Source organism: Anopheles coluzzii, chromosome 3 (genome assembly GCF_943734685.1).
Source record: "Anopheles coluzzii chromosome 3, AcolN3, whole genome shotgun sequence".
NCBI lineage: Eukaryota > Metazoa > Arthropoda > Insecta > Diptera > Culicidae > Anopheles > Anopheles coluzzii.
The window spans coordinates 89,531,669-89,549,530 of NC_064671.1; the positions used below are offsets into that span (position 1 = coordinate 89,531,669).

Sequence of the window (17,862 nt, forward strand, 5' to 3'; positions counted from 1 at the left end):
CATCTCGCTCGAAAATAGAGTACCTGCTCCGACGATTACATCCACAACAAGCTCCAAAAACAAGATAAGAAGCGGTGAGTAATGAAAGATAAAAATAAAATGTAAAAAAAGCACACCCACACATACACCCTTGTGCACCAGAAAGTTCGGCCAAAAGCTTCGCAACTCTACGGGTACGACTTATTTTAGCAAAATTTACACCATTTCCACTCCCTCACCGGTCCGGTGTCTTGACCAAGATCTTGGTCGTCTCTCGTTTTTCCAATCTTTCTCCAATGCCTTATCAAACCATCCCCCGGCCTTCCCCGGAGCAACGATTGCTGTTGCTCGCAGTTAGGAACGGACACTAGACACACAGCCACACAGTAACACAGCCCTAAGCCCCCTAGAGTAGTTCAGACACCGGGCGGGCCCGGTACGACGGCACGAAACGAACCAAGAAATTACCAAATGAATTATTTATTTACTTAAGTCCAGAATGGGTTCCTTCAGAGCACGACTGTGCCGAGCCAGCGCTGGATGAAGTGAACTGGCAGCCCAGAGAGACACCCAGAAGACCAAGCCCAAGTCCGGTGTACCTTTCACAAGCGATACAGTCAATCCGCTTTGGATGCTGTTACTATCGGAGCAAACATCGCCAAAAAAAGCATGAAGCAAATGGCATACTGAACTCACTACTCAGCTCAGAGAAACGATTGCACCGATACCGAAACGAAACCTGAGATAGGAGTGTCTCATTACGACCTACTGGAATGAAAATTCCCCTCCGCACGCCACATAGGCTGCGGAAACAAGAGCTCATTGCAGCACAGCCACGCAAGCGAATCATTTGAATTCAATCTAAGACATCAGAATTCAGTTTGTCCTGGGATATTACTATCTTTGCTCCGTTCAAGAGTGGGGAAAAAACCCAGAACTCACAGGCCCTCCCCGAAGCTTGCTGGAAATGACGCAGAACATGGGATGGTGGCACTCGGACTGCTTCACCGTGTAAGCTGGTGCGTGTAGCTGCGTGAAAGCGATGTAAGCCATAAGGGAGGAGGAGAGGGGATGAATGTGGTACGTATCCCACCCACCAGGACGTGTAAGGGGCAAGATAAGCGAAATGAAGGCATACAATATTTATCAGCTAACGAACCGACGACGACGACGACGACGACCAAGCCTCAGCAATGGCCGTTTTCTATCGCTCCCCGTCTCTTTCTGTGTCTACATTTTAGGTCCAACATGAAAAGAAGTCTAAAACACGGCTACAACTACATGTCTTTTTACGGCGGACAACCTGTGTCGGGTGCACGAGGATGTTCTGGACATCTGGGCAGTCTTTCAAACATTCAACGCTAGATCTTGCAGCTCTTGGACATCTTGGTATAAGCGGATTCCTCCATATTCAGAAACTGGATTCAGAAACACCAAGAACATCTTGCTACCTTAAAACCAAGCTGCCAAGAAAACCAAGAATCGTTTTCTAAGCCACGGCATAGTACGGCATCATCCATCATACCCAATGGCTCCAATGTTGGACAGCTTTGCATTAAACTGCAAATGTTATGTTTGTACAATGAGAGCAATCTTATAGCCTTAGCGCAACAGCAACGTAGGTAGTAGCAACGAGAAGCCAATTTTCCGCTCGAAAAGCGAGAAAAACTGAAGAACAACCTACTCCAAACCGACAAACGATTGCATATTCCAAACAAGGGGAGCTGCTGCTGCTGAGGTTCTGATGAGATGATAATGTAAAGAAAACTATTCCTACACCGATAATGGAAAACGAACCCCAAAGGGAACCAGATGGCTGTGATGATGGGAATCGATCGACAATCCTTTCGCTGAGCGGCTGTACATTGATAGGGACATGTATCAGCAATGAGGTGTTGGAGCGTGTAGCAAATGCATCACAATGAGTGCAACGGCAGGTACCTAACCTGTGTTAAGCAGGGACAGAATGTTGCGCTTGTCTTCGTTCTAGGTGGAAGCAAACATTCATCCATCTTTCGCGATGTTTAATTGCGCCACTGTCGCACTTTATTTACCCGTCAAATTAGCACCAAACGGGCTGACGGGTTTAAATTAATATTCCTCCGGTGAAATGAAACAGCACAGCAATTCGCAGCAGTGAATGCAGACAGTCTTGATTTGCTCTTTCTTTCTCGCTCTCTCTCTCTCGGTGAAATAAATGCCAGCTTATCGCACTAACGATTGCTAACTTTTCATGCCGAAAGTTGGGTTCACCGGTTTTACTTGCCTTTGCAGGTTAAGCTTAACTCAAGCGATGGATCGCTGGATAGTGTCAAGACTTCAAGCCAAGACACTTGAATGTTAGCTCCTCTTGCCGCTCTCTCTCGGTGCAAAAGTTTCACAAAGTGTTAAAACTAACGCACCAGCGCAGTTGAGAAAAAGAAACTGTTTGCTTTTCTACGATGACATGCTGGAAATGAAATGCCTTTCCGCGTGTGATAATTACCAGAGCTGCACTGTTAGGTAAGGGTTGAAGGTTTAAAGTAAGAAAAATACTTTAAATTTAGTGTTTATCATACATTGATCAAACAATATAAATTTCCAATAAACCAAAACCATATCATCAAACAAATAGTTCCTGTAAATTTGCAATCAACCTTGCTGATTTAAATTGAATTTTCGTCCAATCTACCGTTTGAGGAACAATCTAATTCCACTCAATTTCGTTTCCATTGCGCGAATATGGAACAACGCTTCAGCCAGATACGCAGGAAAATGTTGAAAAGCACGAAAATGGTTTGTGCATAATCCCCGAAAGTGTCGTTCCAGCTTGATGGGGCTGTGTTTTCAATTTATATATTATGAGCTTTGGGAAATACAATTTTACAAATATGCGCTATCCCTCTTCTCCGCTGAAGAACTGCGCTGACAGTAGGTATATCACAGGAAGCTGTAAATGTTCTTTAAAGTGTGTTGAAAGAGTGATTTGTGCGAGATAAGCGAGATTAAATATGAATTCTGATAGAGAAATTTTAAGACATTCGCGTACATTTGAAAAAAAAAACAATTCAATAAAGCTGTCCTACTTTTAAACGAATTCTAAAAATTGCAATTACCCACTGCAGCAGTACTACGCATCGGTTGACCCGAAACGATAGCGCAAAGAAAATAAACTTCCCCTCAAAAACCCCAAAGAAAGTGCCCAAAAATGTATCTCTCACACCCGAAAAAGCATAATCACACACACACACCCAAAGATTCCAAAATTCCACTATTCGAAATAGTTTTGCTTTGTTTGTCGAACTATTTTCCTCCCACTCAGCGCAAATGCAGCAGTCACTGTCCATGGTGCGGTTCTCTGTCGTTTTATTTTGCTTCAGTTACATTCTCAAATCGACCGGCAATTGTGTAACAGCGCCCCCGGGGGAGGGAAGGCACGTTACGACCAGCATCATCATCATCATCATCATCATCACCTTCTTGGTGGACGGTACAGACGCCCCGCGCCACACAGGTTGGCACAGAATTTACATACAGAACGAATTTTCACAGTTCGATACGCGCTGGGGTGTCTGCTGGTGTCATCGCAAGTGCGCCGCGAGACGCTTCACTTCCCCCCCACGCCCTTTACCACCTTTCAAAATCGAAAAAAGAAGGTCAAATCCCGCTGGAATGTGTCACAAAATGGAGCTTGAAGAAAGGTGGGAGAAAATAAAGGTAAAAAGGCTCACACACAAACGCAGTACTGCTGACAAGTCTAGCGACAACCTAACAATCTCCATACTGAATACATTCCCTTTGGACCTTCGTCTCTCATCATCTACACAACCGTCTACCAACAAAACTATCTTTTCACACGTGCATTTGCGAAAGCTGGTTTTGTCTAGGGGCAAGGGCAGCAGCTCGAAGAAGAAAACATCAAAATATACAAAAGCACGAAAGCTCGAACCTTTCGCTCGACTAACATTAGCCTCATGGATTTCATCTCCGGCCCTAGGTGTGTTTGTGTGCTTGCTCCACCCGAAAATTTCCACCATGCCGCCATCCCGTCTCTCTAGGCAACATTTTCATCGATTGTTAGCCTCTCGTCGACATTCCACATGCATTAGCAGCTGCATTAGCCAGTTGGGAGGGGACTGGGACAGGAAGATTGGAGTTCGATAGAGGTTAAAACATGCAGAACAAGAAACCCTCCCCAGAGAATTAAAGGGAGCGATGCAAAACCAGCAGCCGAAAAACGTGCCACAAATGATGTGGAAATTTGCACCGAGCATACCGTTTCTTTTTCCGCTCCCAGCAGAGAACACATACCACGGCAGGTTAAGCAGGGAACTTATTTAAATACCTTTCCGTAATGTGTCCACACTATCGGAGGTTGGTTGGTTGGTTGGTTTGCTTTTTTATAGCCTTTTATTCCCCCGCCTATGTAACCATACCTGTAACATATTTGCGGTTGAAATGACAACCAACGGGTGGCACGGGTTTCTATGCAGTTTTTTTCCCTTGTTGAATTTAATTTGAATCCTTTTTCTATCGCCCTCAGAGGATTTGTGCAGCTAAAAGTACATTATTGTCTGCAAACGTTACTTAACGTTCGCGAGCGCAAGGTTCTTTCCTGTCCATTAAATCTAACGCCATCCCACGTCCGGCCTCGTCTAACGTATTTTAAACGATAAAAATAAGAACCAAGTTGAAAAAAAAGTCATCGCCTAACGAAAAGCTCATAAAAAGTGCCATAAAGGATCAGGAACCATCAGGTGTTTGCGCGCTCCAAGAATTGCTGCTTTTGCTCCAAATTGGGGGACACGAGTTTCACGATTACGGTGAGCTTTAACAGGTACAAGAACTATCTAACTATGATAGGTGTTTTTTGTGAATGTTATATAAAATTTAAGGGGAATATGGAAGATTTTGTTGCAGTAAATATGATATGATATGATAAACTAACAAAAATGCTAACCAATACGACAGAGTTACCACCTTCGTGAATGAAAATGAAGTGTATAAAAGGGCTTAAAACAAACGCTAAACAACAGCACGGGACGCTTGGGTTTGAAATTGAAATGAGCGCTATAAAACCATTTAACAAAGCGCGGAAACACATCATGAAAGATGTAACTAGTGAAGCCGTCGGGCGGGAAACATAAAATATCCGCAAACCCGGCGAACGACCTGCGGATGCAAAAAGTGAACGTGCGCGCGCCCGGCAAAAACATCCTGCCGGCGCCACAGCTTTATGATGATACTGCGTGATATAACAGTGGAAAAACTGCTGTTGTAAAAAAAAATACGGTTCCCTTCCCCGCGCAACACGAAAACACTCCATCAAGAAACAGAGCGCGACATAAACCTTCCCCCAAAAAGCGGTCGCACAAAACGGGAGAAGGGAGAAGAAAAACACCACCACCGAGACGAGGACAATGACGACACATTAGAACTTTTGCCCATCGTGTGCCCACCCGCAAGCAGCGGATTATCCGGACGCCGGTGACGAAGGCGGTGGTGGCGGGATGGGAATAAAATCCTTAAATTATCATCCGAATGGAAAAGAAATCAAGAAATAACACAAAAAATACGGACCCCCGGAACCCATCCCATCCCGGATGTAGTGTGTTTTGGTGCCATTTATTATGCGCTCGCTGTGGGCGCGCGTGCTTTTCTTTTTTTTTTTTTTTTTTTGCTCCGCGGCTAGCTTACCGCAGCTTTTCATTCACTTTAATGGCCATACGCTTGACTCCACGGCGAGGTTTTGCATTGTACACCGAAGGAAGAGAACGGCGGCGTAAACTTTATTCCACTTCCAGCTAAATTAAAACATAAAACGAAAGAAATGATACGGGCCAACTAATGGATGGAGATGCCACCAGCCGGATGAGCTTTGGGGAAGCGAATGATGGATTTGAGTTTCAATTCATCAAGCTGTGGCGGCGGCGGCACAATCCTTCACAGTAGCGATGGATACATAAAAGTATCATCAGCATGGAGTAACTTTTTTGCCCAATCATCAAACTTAGACTGTAATACCGATACGGACGGCTAGAACTAGATGGGCAAAATACTGATAACAGTGAAGACAGACGGGTTGGTGTAATGGATAGACATGCTGGCTGCTACAGTGACGGACGAAATCAGTTCCCGTTTCGAGCCGGCGAAAATTTACGACTTTAAACTTGCCTTCAACCTGTGCGGGAGTTTGGAAGTTCTTCATCAGCTTAACTTCCCCGATTAGACTATAAATCGATGCCATTTATTGTTGTGATCTCATTGACTTTTATATCAGCAAAAATGAAAACGAGTGCACTTTTGAAACTTGACTTCGAATTTCTGCTCCTATTTTTACTTCAATTTGCACAACCAAACACAAACATATATCACATATATATTATCACACTGCTAGGCACTGGTTATATGTTTTACGGACAGAGATCTACAATCAACAACTCTTCACCATCGACAAAGACATTAAAAAAAAAAAACCTTGCACTTGTTTCTCTTTCGATACAATAAGTACGTCAATATTGTATCCACACCAAAACCTCACTAACGGCACGCCTTCACCTCTCCAATACCGGAGGCGACCATCGCGTCGCGGCCGACAACTAAACCGATAGTTGCATCTGAACGTGAAAAAACACGGACGACACCGGCAACGTAAAGCACAGGGGGTTCTGCTGTCGCTATGATCACGTAACGTCTTTTCGCTCTTCTGCGGCCGTTTCTGCGGCACCAGAACAGTGGCAACTAACTAGTAGTAGCTCGCGCACAGTTAGCACCCTGCAACGAACGGTGCCACAAACAACGCGGAACTACGAGCCGACATTGCATCAGAGCGCCAACGGTGGGCAACTTTTACCGAAATCCCGCGAGCTCCGGCGGGCTTATCGGGCGTTTGCTGTGTGTTGCTTTAACCTGAATCCGAACCAGATATCAGTGCGCTAGGGGAGGGGTAGGGTTTGTCTTTAGCTTAAGATAAGCCATCGTCGATGTCGTGTATCGTAACGCAGCGGAGAAACATCTTTCTTCTTATCGAGCGGTACTCCTATCTACGAGGAAAGTGATAGACAAAGAGACATTTTGAGACATAAAATCCTTTCTAATTAACGCATGTATGCATATTCGCGATCCTACAAAACACCCATACACTTAATGCACAATGAACAATGCTTATGGAGACCCTCAAAATGGCTCCAAGATAATTCATTCTCATACGCTCTGCATTATTCTCTGCTTTATTATCGAAATGGTTTTGCTTTTTTCAAATTCACCATAGTGGCACGCATTATTCGCTCTATTTAGCTTCAAATGTTTGGCCTTGGGCAATGGATCCAGGCTCCTAACACACGTGGTTGAGTGTTTCTCCCAGAGCTAGTCAACATACGACCTGCCAAGTTGGCACCTACCAGACATTCCAAACCCATTTCCATCTCATTGCCATTCAATAGACGACAACGATGTGCTTTGTTTGTTTTTTTTTCCTCTATTTTTCCATCCACCCAGTGCTACTTTTCCGGTACGGTTCCGGAGCGATTGTCCTGTTCCGGCGGAAAAACACGTAAATAGCGTCATATCCCTGCCACAACAGAACTACGGCATAAAAATAAAGAATCAACGTAAAATAAAAGCATCCTTCGTGCACATTGTTCAAACCTGCTCCCCCTACCGGAAGAGTGAGAGAGAGAGAGCAAGAAATATACAGACAGTGAAACCAGTGCCCGTGCCTAGCGAGAGACAGTAAGAAACAAAGGAGGCCACAGTGGAAATATGCAAAGCATGCACATTCAACAAAAGGATCAAGAGATTATAAAATGGTCAACAAGGTGAACAAGTCGACGTAACGGCAGCCACCGAGACGTGGGATCGACATATGTAGCGCGCGCTCATGAACAACTATTGTCAAAAGCCCGTCGGACACAAACCCGGGCCCCGGGCAGGAACTAGGCGAGGAACTACAGAGTTAAAAGCTTGCAACAAACACACACACACACACACAAAAGGACAAAATAAAATGTTTATCCCCCCGGCATTCCTACATAAAGTAGTAGTAGTAGTAGTGATGGTGGTAGTCGTAGCAGCCCCCGGGAGACTCAGTATCCCTGACAAGGGAGAAGCAAAACAACAATAGCAAAAGAGCATCCGGCTTAAAAGGGGCAAGCAGCCCCACCGACGCCGCCACCATCCAGCCCAGGACTGGCTGGCGTCTTGTGCCTTCGTCCCACTGTGCTCCGGGTTTCCCTTTTGTGATCCTTTTGTGTCTAGTTTTATCGTTCATATTTATTCATGGCAACGGTTCCTCCACAAGCCGGGGTCCGGGGGTCCGGTTGCTAGCCAATGTGCCTTTCCTCTGTCACCGCCCCGTCACAGACACACACACACACACATGACAACGTAAAACAACGAAAGCCCGGATAATTTTACCATGCCGGGACAAATAAACGAGCAATTTTCCATTCCAAAATTTTCCACCCAAGCCATTCCCATGTGCGGAGCGGACGGAAACGCGTCATACCGGGCAAGAAAAGACCGGAACGGGTGACCCCCGGGGTGTTTGTGTGTGTGTCTGTGTTTGTTCCGGGCCAGTTGGGGGAGTTTCACCCCTACAAACAGCACACATTGTCATCGGTGTTATGACATTCGCTGCGCTACAAAGAACAAGGGCAACATAACATTAATCGATTCAAACAGACACAGGCCGAGTATTTTAAAGAGAAAAAGTATCGCAATCATTACCTCAATCAATGTTTCTATAGACTTGATCAGTACGCAAATTCGACTGACAATAAAAACAATTAGCAAACTACTTCCAACGACTCACCATGAATAACCAGCTCCGAATCACGATTCACCTCGTACAAACGGATCGCCTCGTCCAGTTCCGTGTCCGACTGGATGGTGCATGGATCGTTTTCCTCATCAACCCACTTCATCGTAAACACCTACACAGATAAAAAAGAAGAGAAAAAAAACAAGCGTTAAATTATGCGGTTCTCACACCTTTCTACACACCCACAACGGCTATTACCTGATCCGGCGAAAAGCGACAAATTTCGCGCATCTCCCGGCAGAGACCGTCGTACGTGATGCTCTCGTCAATGTAGGTGATCATCACCTCGCCATTGTAGGCTATCTTCACCTTTATCTCGTGGCCACTGCCCCCTCCGCCGCCACTGTTGTTGCTCTCGTTGGCGATTTGAATCGGCATGGTGCTGTCTGCTACTACGCGATGTACACGATGTTCGGTTTTGGTTTGAAGATTATTGAGATAGGGTTCCTTTACCAAATGTGATGTTTAGTGCTGCCCTCAGCTCAACGATACTGTCATCACTGTAATCGCGAGCAAGCTCCCAAGGGCTGTTGTTCAATGTCCGAAAGCTCTTGTTTCGGGTCAGTCTTCAGATCGGTTTTTTTTCTAGTATCGTATGAATGTACGAACCCACTCGTTGGACAGTGTTACACAACAAAGTTCTCGTTCAACAGGTGCATCTTCTATAATCGCATTCACTCTCACCACAGTTACGGTTTGTTACAGGCACTAATGTTATCTAACAGGCGATACGGCGTTGAAGGCTCTTGACAGGCAGTCCAATAGGAGGAAAAAAGGCTAAAACGATACAAAAGATAGTAGGGAAAGGGGTTAAACATTGTGTAGGTAATGGTAAAACATTCATAGCTATATGTAGGAATAAACACAACAACGCATCGTCACGACCTATGATATTCGAAGAATGGTAATGCGCACCATACCACACTCCGGGTTAACACCACGATGATAATTGCTGCCCTATTCTCGCCCTAACTCAAGAGCCTGCTCATCTGACAGTCTCATGCTAGAACCACTTTGTTATTGAAGTATAATAGAAATAACTTAGTTGCGTTTGCCTCTAGAACTCGACTCATTTTTGGGTTGAATTTATTATCTAAATCTAAATAATCTAAATATCACATCGGGAATGAAAGTCTTATCAGTAACAAATGATGAAAAGGTGATAACAATGCTTTAAAATAATTTATCAAAAAACATTCAAAATTATTTCCGTTTCACTTTTCAAACAATTGCCGTCCTAACCGATCATTAACATGTAATGTTCCACCGATGAAATTAATATTTGCCCAGACAATATAATATGTGTGCGTGTGTGTTTGAGCGCGCATTCACTTTTATGGCTAAAATCTCCGCGCTGCGACAGACCGATACGCACGGCAGCGTTGGCGGGAATGTCTGCGCAAAAACAAAAATGCACAAGAATCTGCGTACCAAACAAACAAATGATAACCGTTTCCATTTGCCTCCCCTCATAATGATGAAACATCCTCAAACACTGGCGGCTGCCTGTTGATGAACGGCCACTCGGTGTGCAAAATGTGTAGAACTTTACAGATAAAAGCCAACGAAACTAACCCTTAGAAAGGCATGTGTACAACAGGACGAATATTATTATTATTATTATTATCATTATTATAGTAATAATATTAATAAATTATTGCACAAATGAATTTAACCAAGTTTTAGGTAGCTTTTCCCACAATTTACAGTCAATCATATGAGAAACCTTGAGTTTCTCTATCAAATAATACTGTGTTACATATTAAATATAGCATCGCATTAATTTACTTTAAATCGCAAGTTAGTAAGAAGTTAAATAAATAAATAAATAATTATTTTACATTAGCATTTCATACTAGGCATTTTTAACTACATCCTATGAACAAAGTCGGTATTTACAGGTGAGAACTATAACCTTTTTTTATATATTTTTTAATTTTTTTTTTTTCATGCTTTCCCATGCTAACTATTGTTTGACCATTCAAGGGTTGGCAAACACCCGCAAACACCAACAACATCGTGCAGGTCTTTCCACCATGAGCATTTTTGGACTGTGGTCTGCTGTAACTGGGCGTACTAATTATGGCCACCCCCACCACAGCTGTGTACATACCCTGCCCGCCCCTTTCCCCCCAGTCACCAATTCTTTCACATTCTAATGCCGTCGAGCACCATCATGAAAGCAGCAATAGCAGCAGCAAGAATGTTAGCAACAGGCGGCATATTATAACGTGCCGTTGGTGTGTCAGTGTATGTATGTGTGTGCTGAAAAAACCAATAGCAACACACACACCGAACACAAACGCAACAAGAAGAACTATCTTTCTTTACCCGGGTCAATAAAACACACTTCCTCCCCGCGTGCTTCCTCTTTTCCCCACCAACAGCCCCAGCAGGGGCAGCCATACCATACCCGATCGGCGTTACATTGGCAGCAAAGTGTGTGGTAGTACCGGTACTTCATAAGTTTCCTTTTCTTTTCCCTTTTCTCCCCCTCCCCAATCTCCCTCTTAGCGACTGTGGGGCTTCTGGTCCGTCTGTTTGCTTTTCATCTGCCAGACCGGAGGCCTGCTGCTGCTGCTGCTGCTGCCGGTGTGTGCCGTTTGCCGTAGCATATCTCGACCGTACGCGGTGTGTGTGTGTGCATATGACTTGTGCTGGACAAGAAAAATAAATTACACTCCGTGTCGCTCTCCTCCACCAAGCGTGTGTGTGTGTGTGTTACGTGGAAATAGACAGCACATTTGTTCCCATTTGTGTTGCCTGCTGCTCTGTGCCCATCTGAAACCCCTTTAGGGTGGTGGCTAGTGTGCAATGGATATATATTGTTATCGTGACATGCGACCCTCCCTTGCCGGTAGTGCACACAAATGGGGGAAATGAAAGGTGCACCGAGGCCATTGATGGGAACTGGAAAGGATTCCACGGGTATTGATTTTTGTGGGAATTATTGATCGAGATTGATTATGTAAAATTGATTGAAGAAAAAAAAAACATTATTTTTATCTTTTACGGGGATTTTCGTAGATGTGGAATACTTCCTCGGCTATTTCTTATTGGAAGTGAACTTCATACGATGGCAATTGGACTCTATGGTACGATATTGGAACAGGATCCTAGGAAAAATCCTATTGGATTTGTTCACCAAGAGTGCTATAGCGTCCAATTCCCATTTCATTAAGTTCATTTCCTATTAAGAAAGAGTCAATAAAGTGTCCAACCGCTATGCGAGTTCCTGGAAAACATATAAACAAGGCATCACATGTTGTCACAATCAGAACACCGTAATGAGTTGAATTTGGGAGAGTATTTCGCATTTTATAAAATGCTTATTTAATTATAAATAGATTTGCTTAAATAAAGCATTAATTATTTCATGCGATAAATGTTACATATCGAGCAACTGTAACACTGTTTAAATTTAAAAAAAGCAGATTCCTGTAGCATCTTCTTACGTTATCGGAGAAGAATTACTTCACCAAGAATGGAACAAAGAGAACAGAAATACGCTAAATGAATAGAACAAGCTTCATCTCGTTTGTCAATCATGTCATCAACCGATCAACCTTGCCGCTTCCGTGCAATTCCGTGTAATGTGTGAGTCATCGATCACAACAAATCCAGCACCGACAGAGTGTGTGGTGTATGTGCACGATCTACCTACTCACTCAGCAAAGGTAGCACAGCTCCATCGTCTAGTAGGCGTTTGGTACACCCGACGACGACTGCAACATGGCAGCAGGCAAAGAACGATTGGCAAGGGCAGAAAAGGGCCCAAGCACCGTACCGGAACGGAGCGGGGATCGGGGACTGACCCATAAATAATGCCCCCTCACACATGAATCGTATGAAACGCCACTGTGCGCAAGCCGTGGTAGTGGGCTTGAAGCTTTTGGGAGAAGGTGCTATACATCTATGACACGCATTGGCTACTTACCACTATGTCTATGGCTGCGTACGATGATTTTGTTCTGTTGTGCAGTGGACGAAAAAAAAGGTTCTCCACAGTTGGCCGAGGTTTGCAACAAATCTCCTCCCTTTTTGATGATCAGATGACGTCACTAGTGACGTTCGGATGCGTTTAACAGGTGGCTCCCAGCACTTACTATCCGGTCAGTCGGTTTCTCTCCGCACCGGTCACTCCGTCTTCTTCCCTTGATGGTGGTCTACCGTGCGTGATGTTTTCCTGTACTCACGTCACACACTTTCCATACACTTGCGGATAGTCGTTTTATCATTCACACACAGTTCCCCTTATCGCAACCGAAATTCCCGTAACCGTGGTCACTGGTGTAAACAAAAGAACACATACACACGCACACAACTCTACTTGGGCTCTAATATGCGTACGAAAGGCACGATCGAACGGTACCGCCTCGCTTGCTCTCCGGTACGGCGGCCACCAAGAAACAAGAACCACATACACACACACACACACAAACCCGCGCGCACAAGCAGCAACCGTGTCAATGCGTTTTCATCCCCCCCTTTCAGACTGTTCCGATACAAAGCGGCCCCTCCGCACACACACACAGCCACACAGATTCGGATCGTAACGGGAGGGTAATTAAACCGGAAACGCACCGAAAAACGGATGTATATACGTTGCCCCAAAATAACACTCTAAAAGCGCACACACCGCACACTATTGCATTCGCGCTCAATGCACTCTACGATCGTGTACCTCACCCTCTTGCCACGATGATGATGGCCACGAACAGTGCCACAAAGGCTCACGGTAGCGGTAGTTCCTCCCTCTCTGGGGCGTTTTTGTACAATTTCTATCTCATGCAACGTTGCATTCCGATACTCACCGCCGAAAAGCGCAATAGATGCCGGACAGTGTTTTAGCACGCACGAAACTGAGACAGAACAAAAAAAAGGTCGAGAATAAACACGCGCACAACAAACGACTCCGTTCCGTACAGCGGAATAAAACATACGCACTGACAGCCAGAGTGGCCAGATTATTTTTGCGGTTTTCGGTAGGCGCATCAAAATTTTATCGATAGTTTTCGGTAGGAGTTTAAAATTTTTCGGTAGTTTTCGGTAGGCTTTGAAGTGTTGAGCGGGGGGGGGGGGGGAGGGTTGTCGGAGCCCAAATAACCAAATCGGCCTTAACCCACTGTAAAACCACTTCAAACCCACGTGGGTTAGTGGTGGTCGATTCAGTCGTTAACCCACCAAATTTTAGAACAATCGGAGCTGTCAGTTCTAATAAGATGTATTGACCTTGCCCACGCTTGGCCCACCTTTTCCAAACATGTTGCCGAGAAAAAGATGGAGCAAGTGCGAGCTAAGGTCAATTTGCCGAACATGATTTTAACACATTGATTACTTTAACTCATTCATCTAAATCACAACATAACTTCGGCAATATTATAAATCTATAAACTATGCACTGGCCAGCGAAATGAAAGAGTCCATTTGCAAGTAAACAAACACACGCATCCACATCTTAGGCTGGAAATAGACGAACCGAGATCGTCGCGGTACCGCGAAATTCGCGCCTTGTTTATAACAGTTGTAGAACAGTAGAGCTGTCAAAAACTTCCGCGCCTCCAATCGCGCCTGCTGTTTCGCAGAGATACCCAACTTCGGTATTACTGAGATTTTCGCGGTAGCGCGAACCGATTATTTTTACTTTTTCTGGCGGATTTGTGTGAAAACTCGTGTCGAGAAATGAGTTTTGTATGTTATTTTGCACAAACTACGTGAAATAGATAATTTGATTCGCAAATTGATAAAAAAATATTTCTTCTTGGCACATTCAATCGTCACTAGACCTCGGATGGTTCCATACACGAACCGCGATTATCTCGCCTATCTGTCAGATTTTATAACAGAATTGACAGCTCAAGTCATACGCGATTTTCGCGGTACCGCGATGATCTCGGTTCGTCTATTTCCAGCCTTACACAAACATGTTTCACAACAAATGAACTTAAAAACACAAGTTTCATTACTTCCTTTACACAATTAAACACATTTTGGGGTGATATATGTCGAGCAAATGAATTACGCGTGCATAAAAAAACTGATTTTAACAAACATTGAAGTGGCTGCTTCTGGAGATGTGTGGTTTAACCCACCAATCTGACAGTTTTTTGGCTTTGTTCGATACAACTGGATTTTTAGTACAGGAAATTGGTGGCGTTTTCGGTATCTTGGTTATTTGGGAGATGGAAGCTAATCTGTCCCAGATGGAGCAGCACGAGAAAATAACATCTTTAAATTATTTATAGGTGATAGTTTAGATTTGGTTCATAGCGGTCACATGAGTCCTTTCTGAAGTGTCGATCTGAAAATTGTACTAGGGAATTTAACTCAACAAATGATTGGGACGCTCTGGCAGCAATTGAACGCGACATCAAACATGAAAAATATATGGGATTTTACATGTTCGATGTGATAACCCACAAATCGAACATGTGAAGTCCTATACATTTTTCATGTTCGATGTCGTGTTCTATTGCTGCTAGAGCGCCGGGTTATATTATCTGTCAAATTGCATATAAAATTTTATCAGCGCGTTCTACTTCATGAAGTGCAGACACGGACCTTAGTTGTCTCTGTTGAACTTCTGGTTCTGGTTGCCAGTGATTTCCATATAGAGTTTTATACATTAAGTGATTTGGGAAATGGTTATATGACTTTTTGGTTAGTATTAAGAAAAAATTTGTAATTTTCGGTAGGATAAATGGAAAATCGGTAGTTTTAGAGCGGTCACCTGTGAATCGGTAGGCTGGAAATAGACGAACCGAGATCGTCGCGGTACCGCGAAATTCGCGCCTTGTTTATAACAGTTGTAGAACAGTTGGGCTGTCAAATCTTCCGCGCCTCCGATCGCGCCTGCTGTTTCGCAGAGATACCCAACTTCGGTATTCCTGAGATTTTCGCGGTAGCGCGAACCGAATGTTTTTACTTTTTCTGGCGGATTTGTGTGAAGACTCGTGTCGAGAAATGAGTTTTGTATTTTATTTTGCATAAACTATGTGAAATAAATAATTAGATTCGCAAATTGATAAAAAAATATTTCTTCTTGGCACATTCAATCGTCACCAGACCTCGGATGGTTCCATACACGAACCGCGATTATCTCGCCTATCTGTCAGATTTTATAACAGAATTGACAGCTCAAGTCATACGCGATTTTCGCGGTACCGCGATGATCTCGGTTCGTCTATTTCCAGCCGTAGGCATATCAAAAATCGGTAGGAATACAGATAAATCGGTATTTCTGGTCACTCTGCTGACAGCTGACAGTTTTGGACGCGTTGACAGCGTCGCACTGTCTCGCTCTCTTGGCCAGCCTTTCTCGCTGTTGGCTTTTATTTGGATTTAATTGCGTAGTTTTCGCAGAAATTCTACTATCGTGCTCAGTAATGTTACAAAATGCAAGGAACCACACGATATTTCTATTTTTTCTTAAATTTTGATTCTCTTTTTCCGTTATTTTGCTTCATTTCAAATCATTCCGTCCAACGGACCAAAGGGGATATTTTTGAGCTGTCAAAACCTATCAACAAAAAATATCCCAAATAGCTCCAGCTCGGATGGAGGTGCGGCGAAACACGCACGATTAATGGAAAAGTTTACGAGTTTTCGTGCATAAATTATTGTGTGCGAATGTTTTACATACTGGTGGAAGTGTGTGCATTGTAGTTCAATCCCTATTTGCTGTAATAAATTTGATTGAACCTCATCGGAACAGAAGACATGAGGTTTATGTAACGTCGGTAGCGGCAAAACAACGAGGTGAGTTATCGTTTGTTGAAGCTGTCTAATTAGCTTGTTTGACCAATTTTGTGTTAAATTACATTAACTGCTCTCATTTTAAATAGTTTCATCATATTTCTTATGCCACACTTGCTTTTAACAGCGTAAGGAAGGCTCTTCCTCCTTCCAAAAATAACCCAAAACAAACCATCCACAGGGTGTCTCGGAACGCATCCCAAGAACCGTCCCATTTTGCTCTGTTTGCTGCAATGTGCATTAAAATTTCATTTCCATAAATTCCAATTCCAGCTCCCTGCACCAGTACGATGACGTCTATGACATTTGGCCAGAAAAAGTTTATCCCAACCGCACCGGAAAAGGGTAGCTTCCCGCTAGACCACGGCGGCCAGTGCCGGAAGCTGATGCTGTTCTATATGCGCTGCCTGCGAGAGAACGCCGACGATAATTCTGCCTGCCGGGAGGAATCGAAAGCCTACCTGCAGTGCCGCATGGATCACGATCTGATGGCACGGGAAGACTTCTCCAAGCTAGGCTACAGCAGTGAGAAAAGCAGTGAAAACAAACCGGAACAATCTTAACGTCCCTTAACACCAAAAACCAGAAATAGAGTTTAAGCCCCCCGGGTCTCGTGTAGTGCATTTTGTCATTGAACGTTGTTAGAAGAAGCTCTGTGAATAATACCCTCGATAATAGTAAACCAATAGCACCGAATTCGAAATGAAGGTGAAGAAAAACATCCTCGTCGGTTGTACCGGAAGTGTGGCCACGATCAAGCTTCCCCTGCTGGTGGAAAAACTGCTCCAGCTGGCCGAGTTCGAGGTGGAAGTACACGTGATCGTAACCGAGCATGCCCGGCATTTCTTCTCGCCGCAGGATCTGCCGGCCGCGGTCACACTCCACACGGACGCGGAAGAGTGGACGAGCTGGCAGAAGCGGGGCGACCCGGTCCTGCACATCGAGCTGGGCAAATGGGCCGACCTGCTCGTGATTGCACCACTAGACGCTAACAGCCTCGCCAAGATGGCCAACGGGCTGTGCGATAATTTGCTGCTCTGTACGACACGCGCCTGGGATCCGTCGAAACCGTTGCTCTTCTGTCCCGCGATGAACACGCGCATGTGGGAACATCCGATTACGGCGGCACAGATCGGTACGCTCAAGTCCTGGGGCCACCGGGAGGTGCCGTGCATTGCGAAAACGCTCATGTGCGGCGATACGGGGCTGGGTGCGATGGCCGAAGTGGATACGATCGTTAGCACGATCAGGGACACGCTGTCAATGGAGCAGAGTTGAGATTTAATGGAATAAATGGTTATGTTTCTTTTTTTTCTGAAATCTTTCCC

The 17,862-nt window shown here is 44.5% G+C and overlaps 3 protein-coding genes across 4 annotated transcripts in view; 2 read left to right on the forward strand and 1 right to left on the reverse strand.

The window, feature by feature from the left end:
- The window catches only part of LOC120959653 (atypical protein kinase C), a 99,667-nt gene extending 85,946 nt beyond the window's left edge, over positions 1 to 13,721 (reverse strand). The window contains exons 1-3 of one of the 2 annotated variants that reach the window (XM_040383234.2): positions 12,717 to 13,721; positions 8,978 to 9,556; positions 8,771 to 8,891 (exon numbers count right to left, since the gene is read on the reverse strand). In XM_040383234.2, the coding sequence (XP_040239168.1) occupies positions 8,771 to 8,891; positions 8,978 to 9,157 (301 nt within the window). In that variant the 5' untranslated portion in view covers positions 9,158 to 9,556; positions 12,717 to 13,721. The remainder of the gene's footprint in view (positions 1 to 8,770; positions 8,892 to 8,977; positions 9,557 to 12,716) is intronic. The other variant, XM_040383238.2, reaches the window with a different exon arrangement.
- Positions 13,722 to 16,238: 2,517 nt separating this feature from the next.
- Positions 16,239 to 17,152, forward strand: LOC120958226 (cytochrome c oxidase assembly protein COX19). Its single transcript, XM_040380867.2, has 2 exons — positions 16,239 to 16,537; positions 16,808 to 17,152. Exon 2 carries the CDS (start codon positions 16,825 to 16,827, stop codon positions 17,095 to 17,097), a length of 273 nt encoding a protein of 90 aa, XP_040236801.1. The 5' UTR covers positions 16,239 to 16,537; positions 16,808 to 16,824; the 3' UTR covers positions 17,098 to 17,152.
- Positions 17,153 to 17,236: 84 nt separating this feature from the next.
- LOC120958224 (phosphopantothenoylcysteine decarboxylase) lies at positions 17,237 to 17,847 on the forward strand. The gene has a single exon (XM_040380865.2). It carries the CDS (start codon positions 17,237 to 17,239, stop codon positions 17,810 to 17,812), a length of 576 nt encoding a protein of 191 aa, XP_040236799.2. The 3' UTR covers positions 17,813 to 17,847.
- Positions 17,848 to 17,862: the final 15 nt, after the last annotated feature.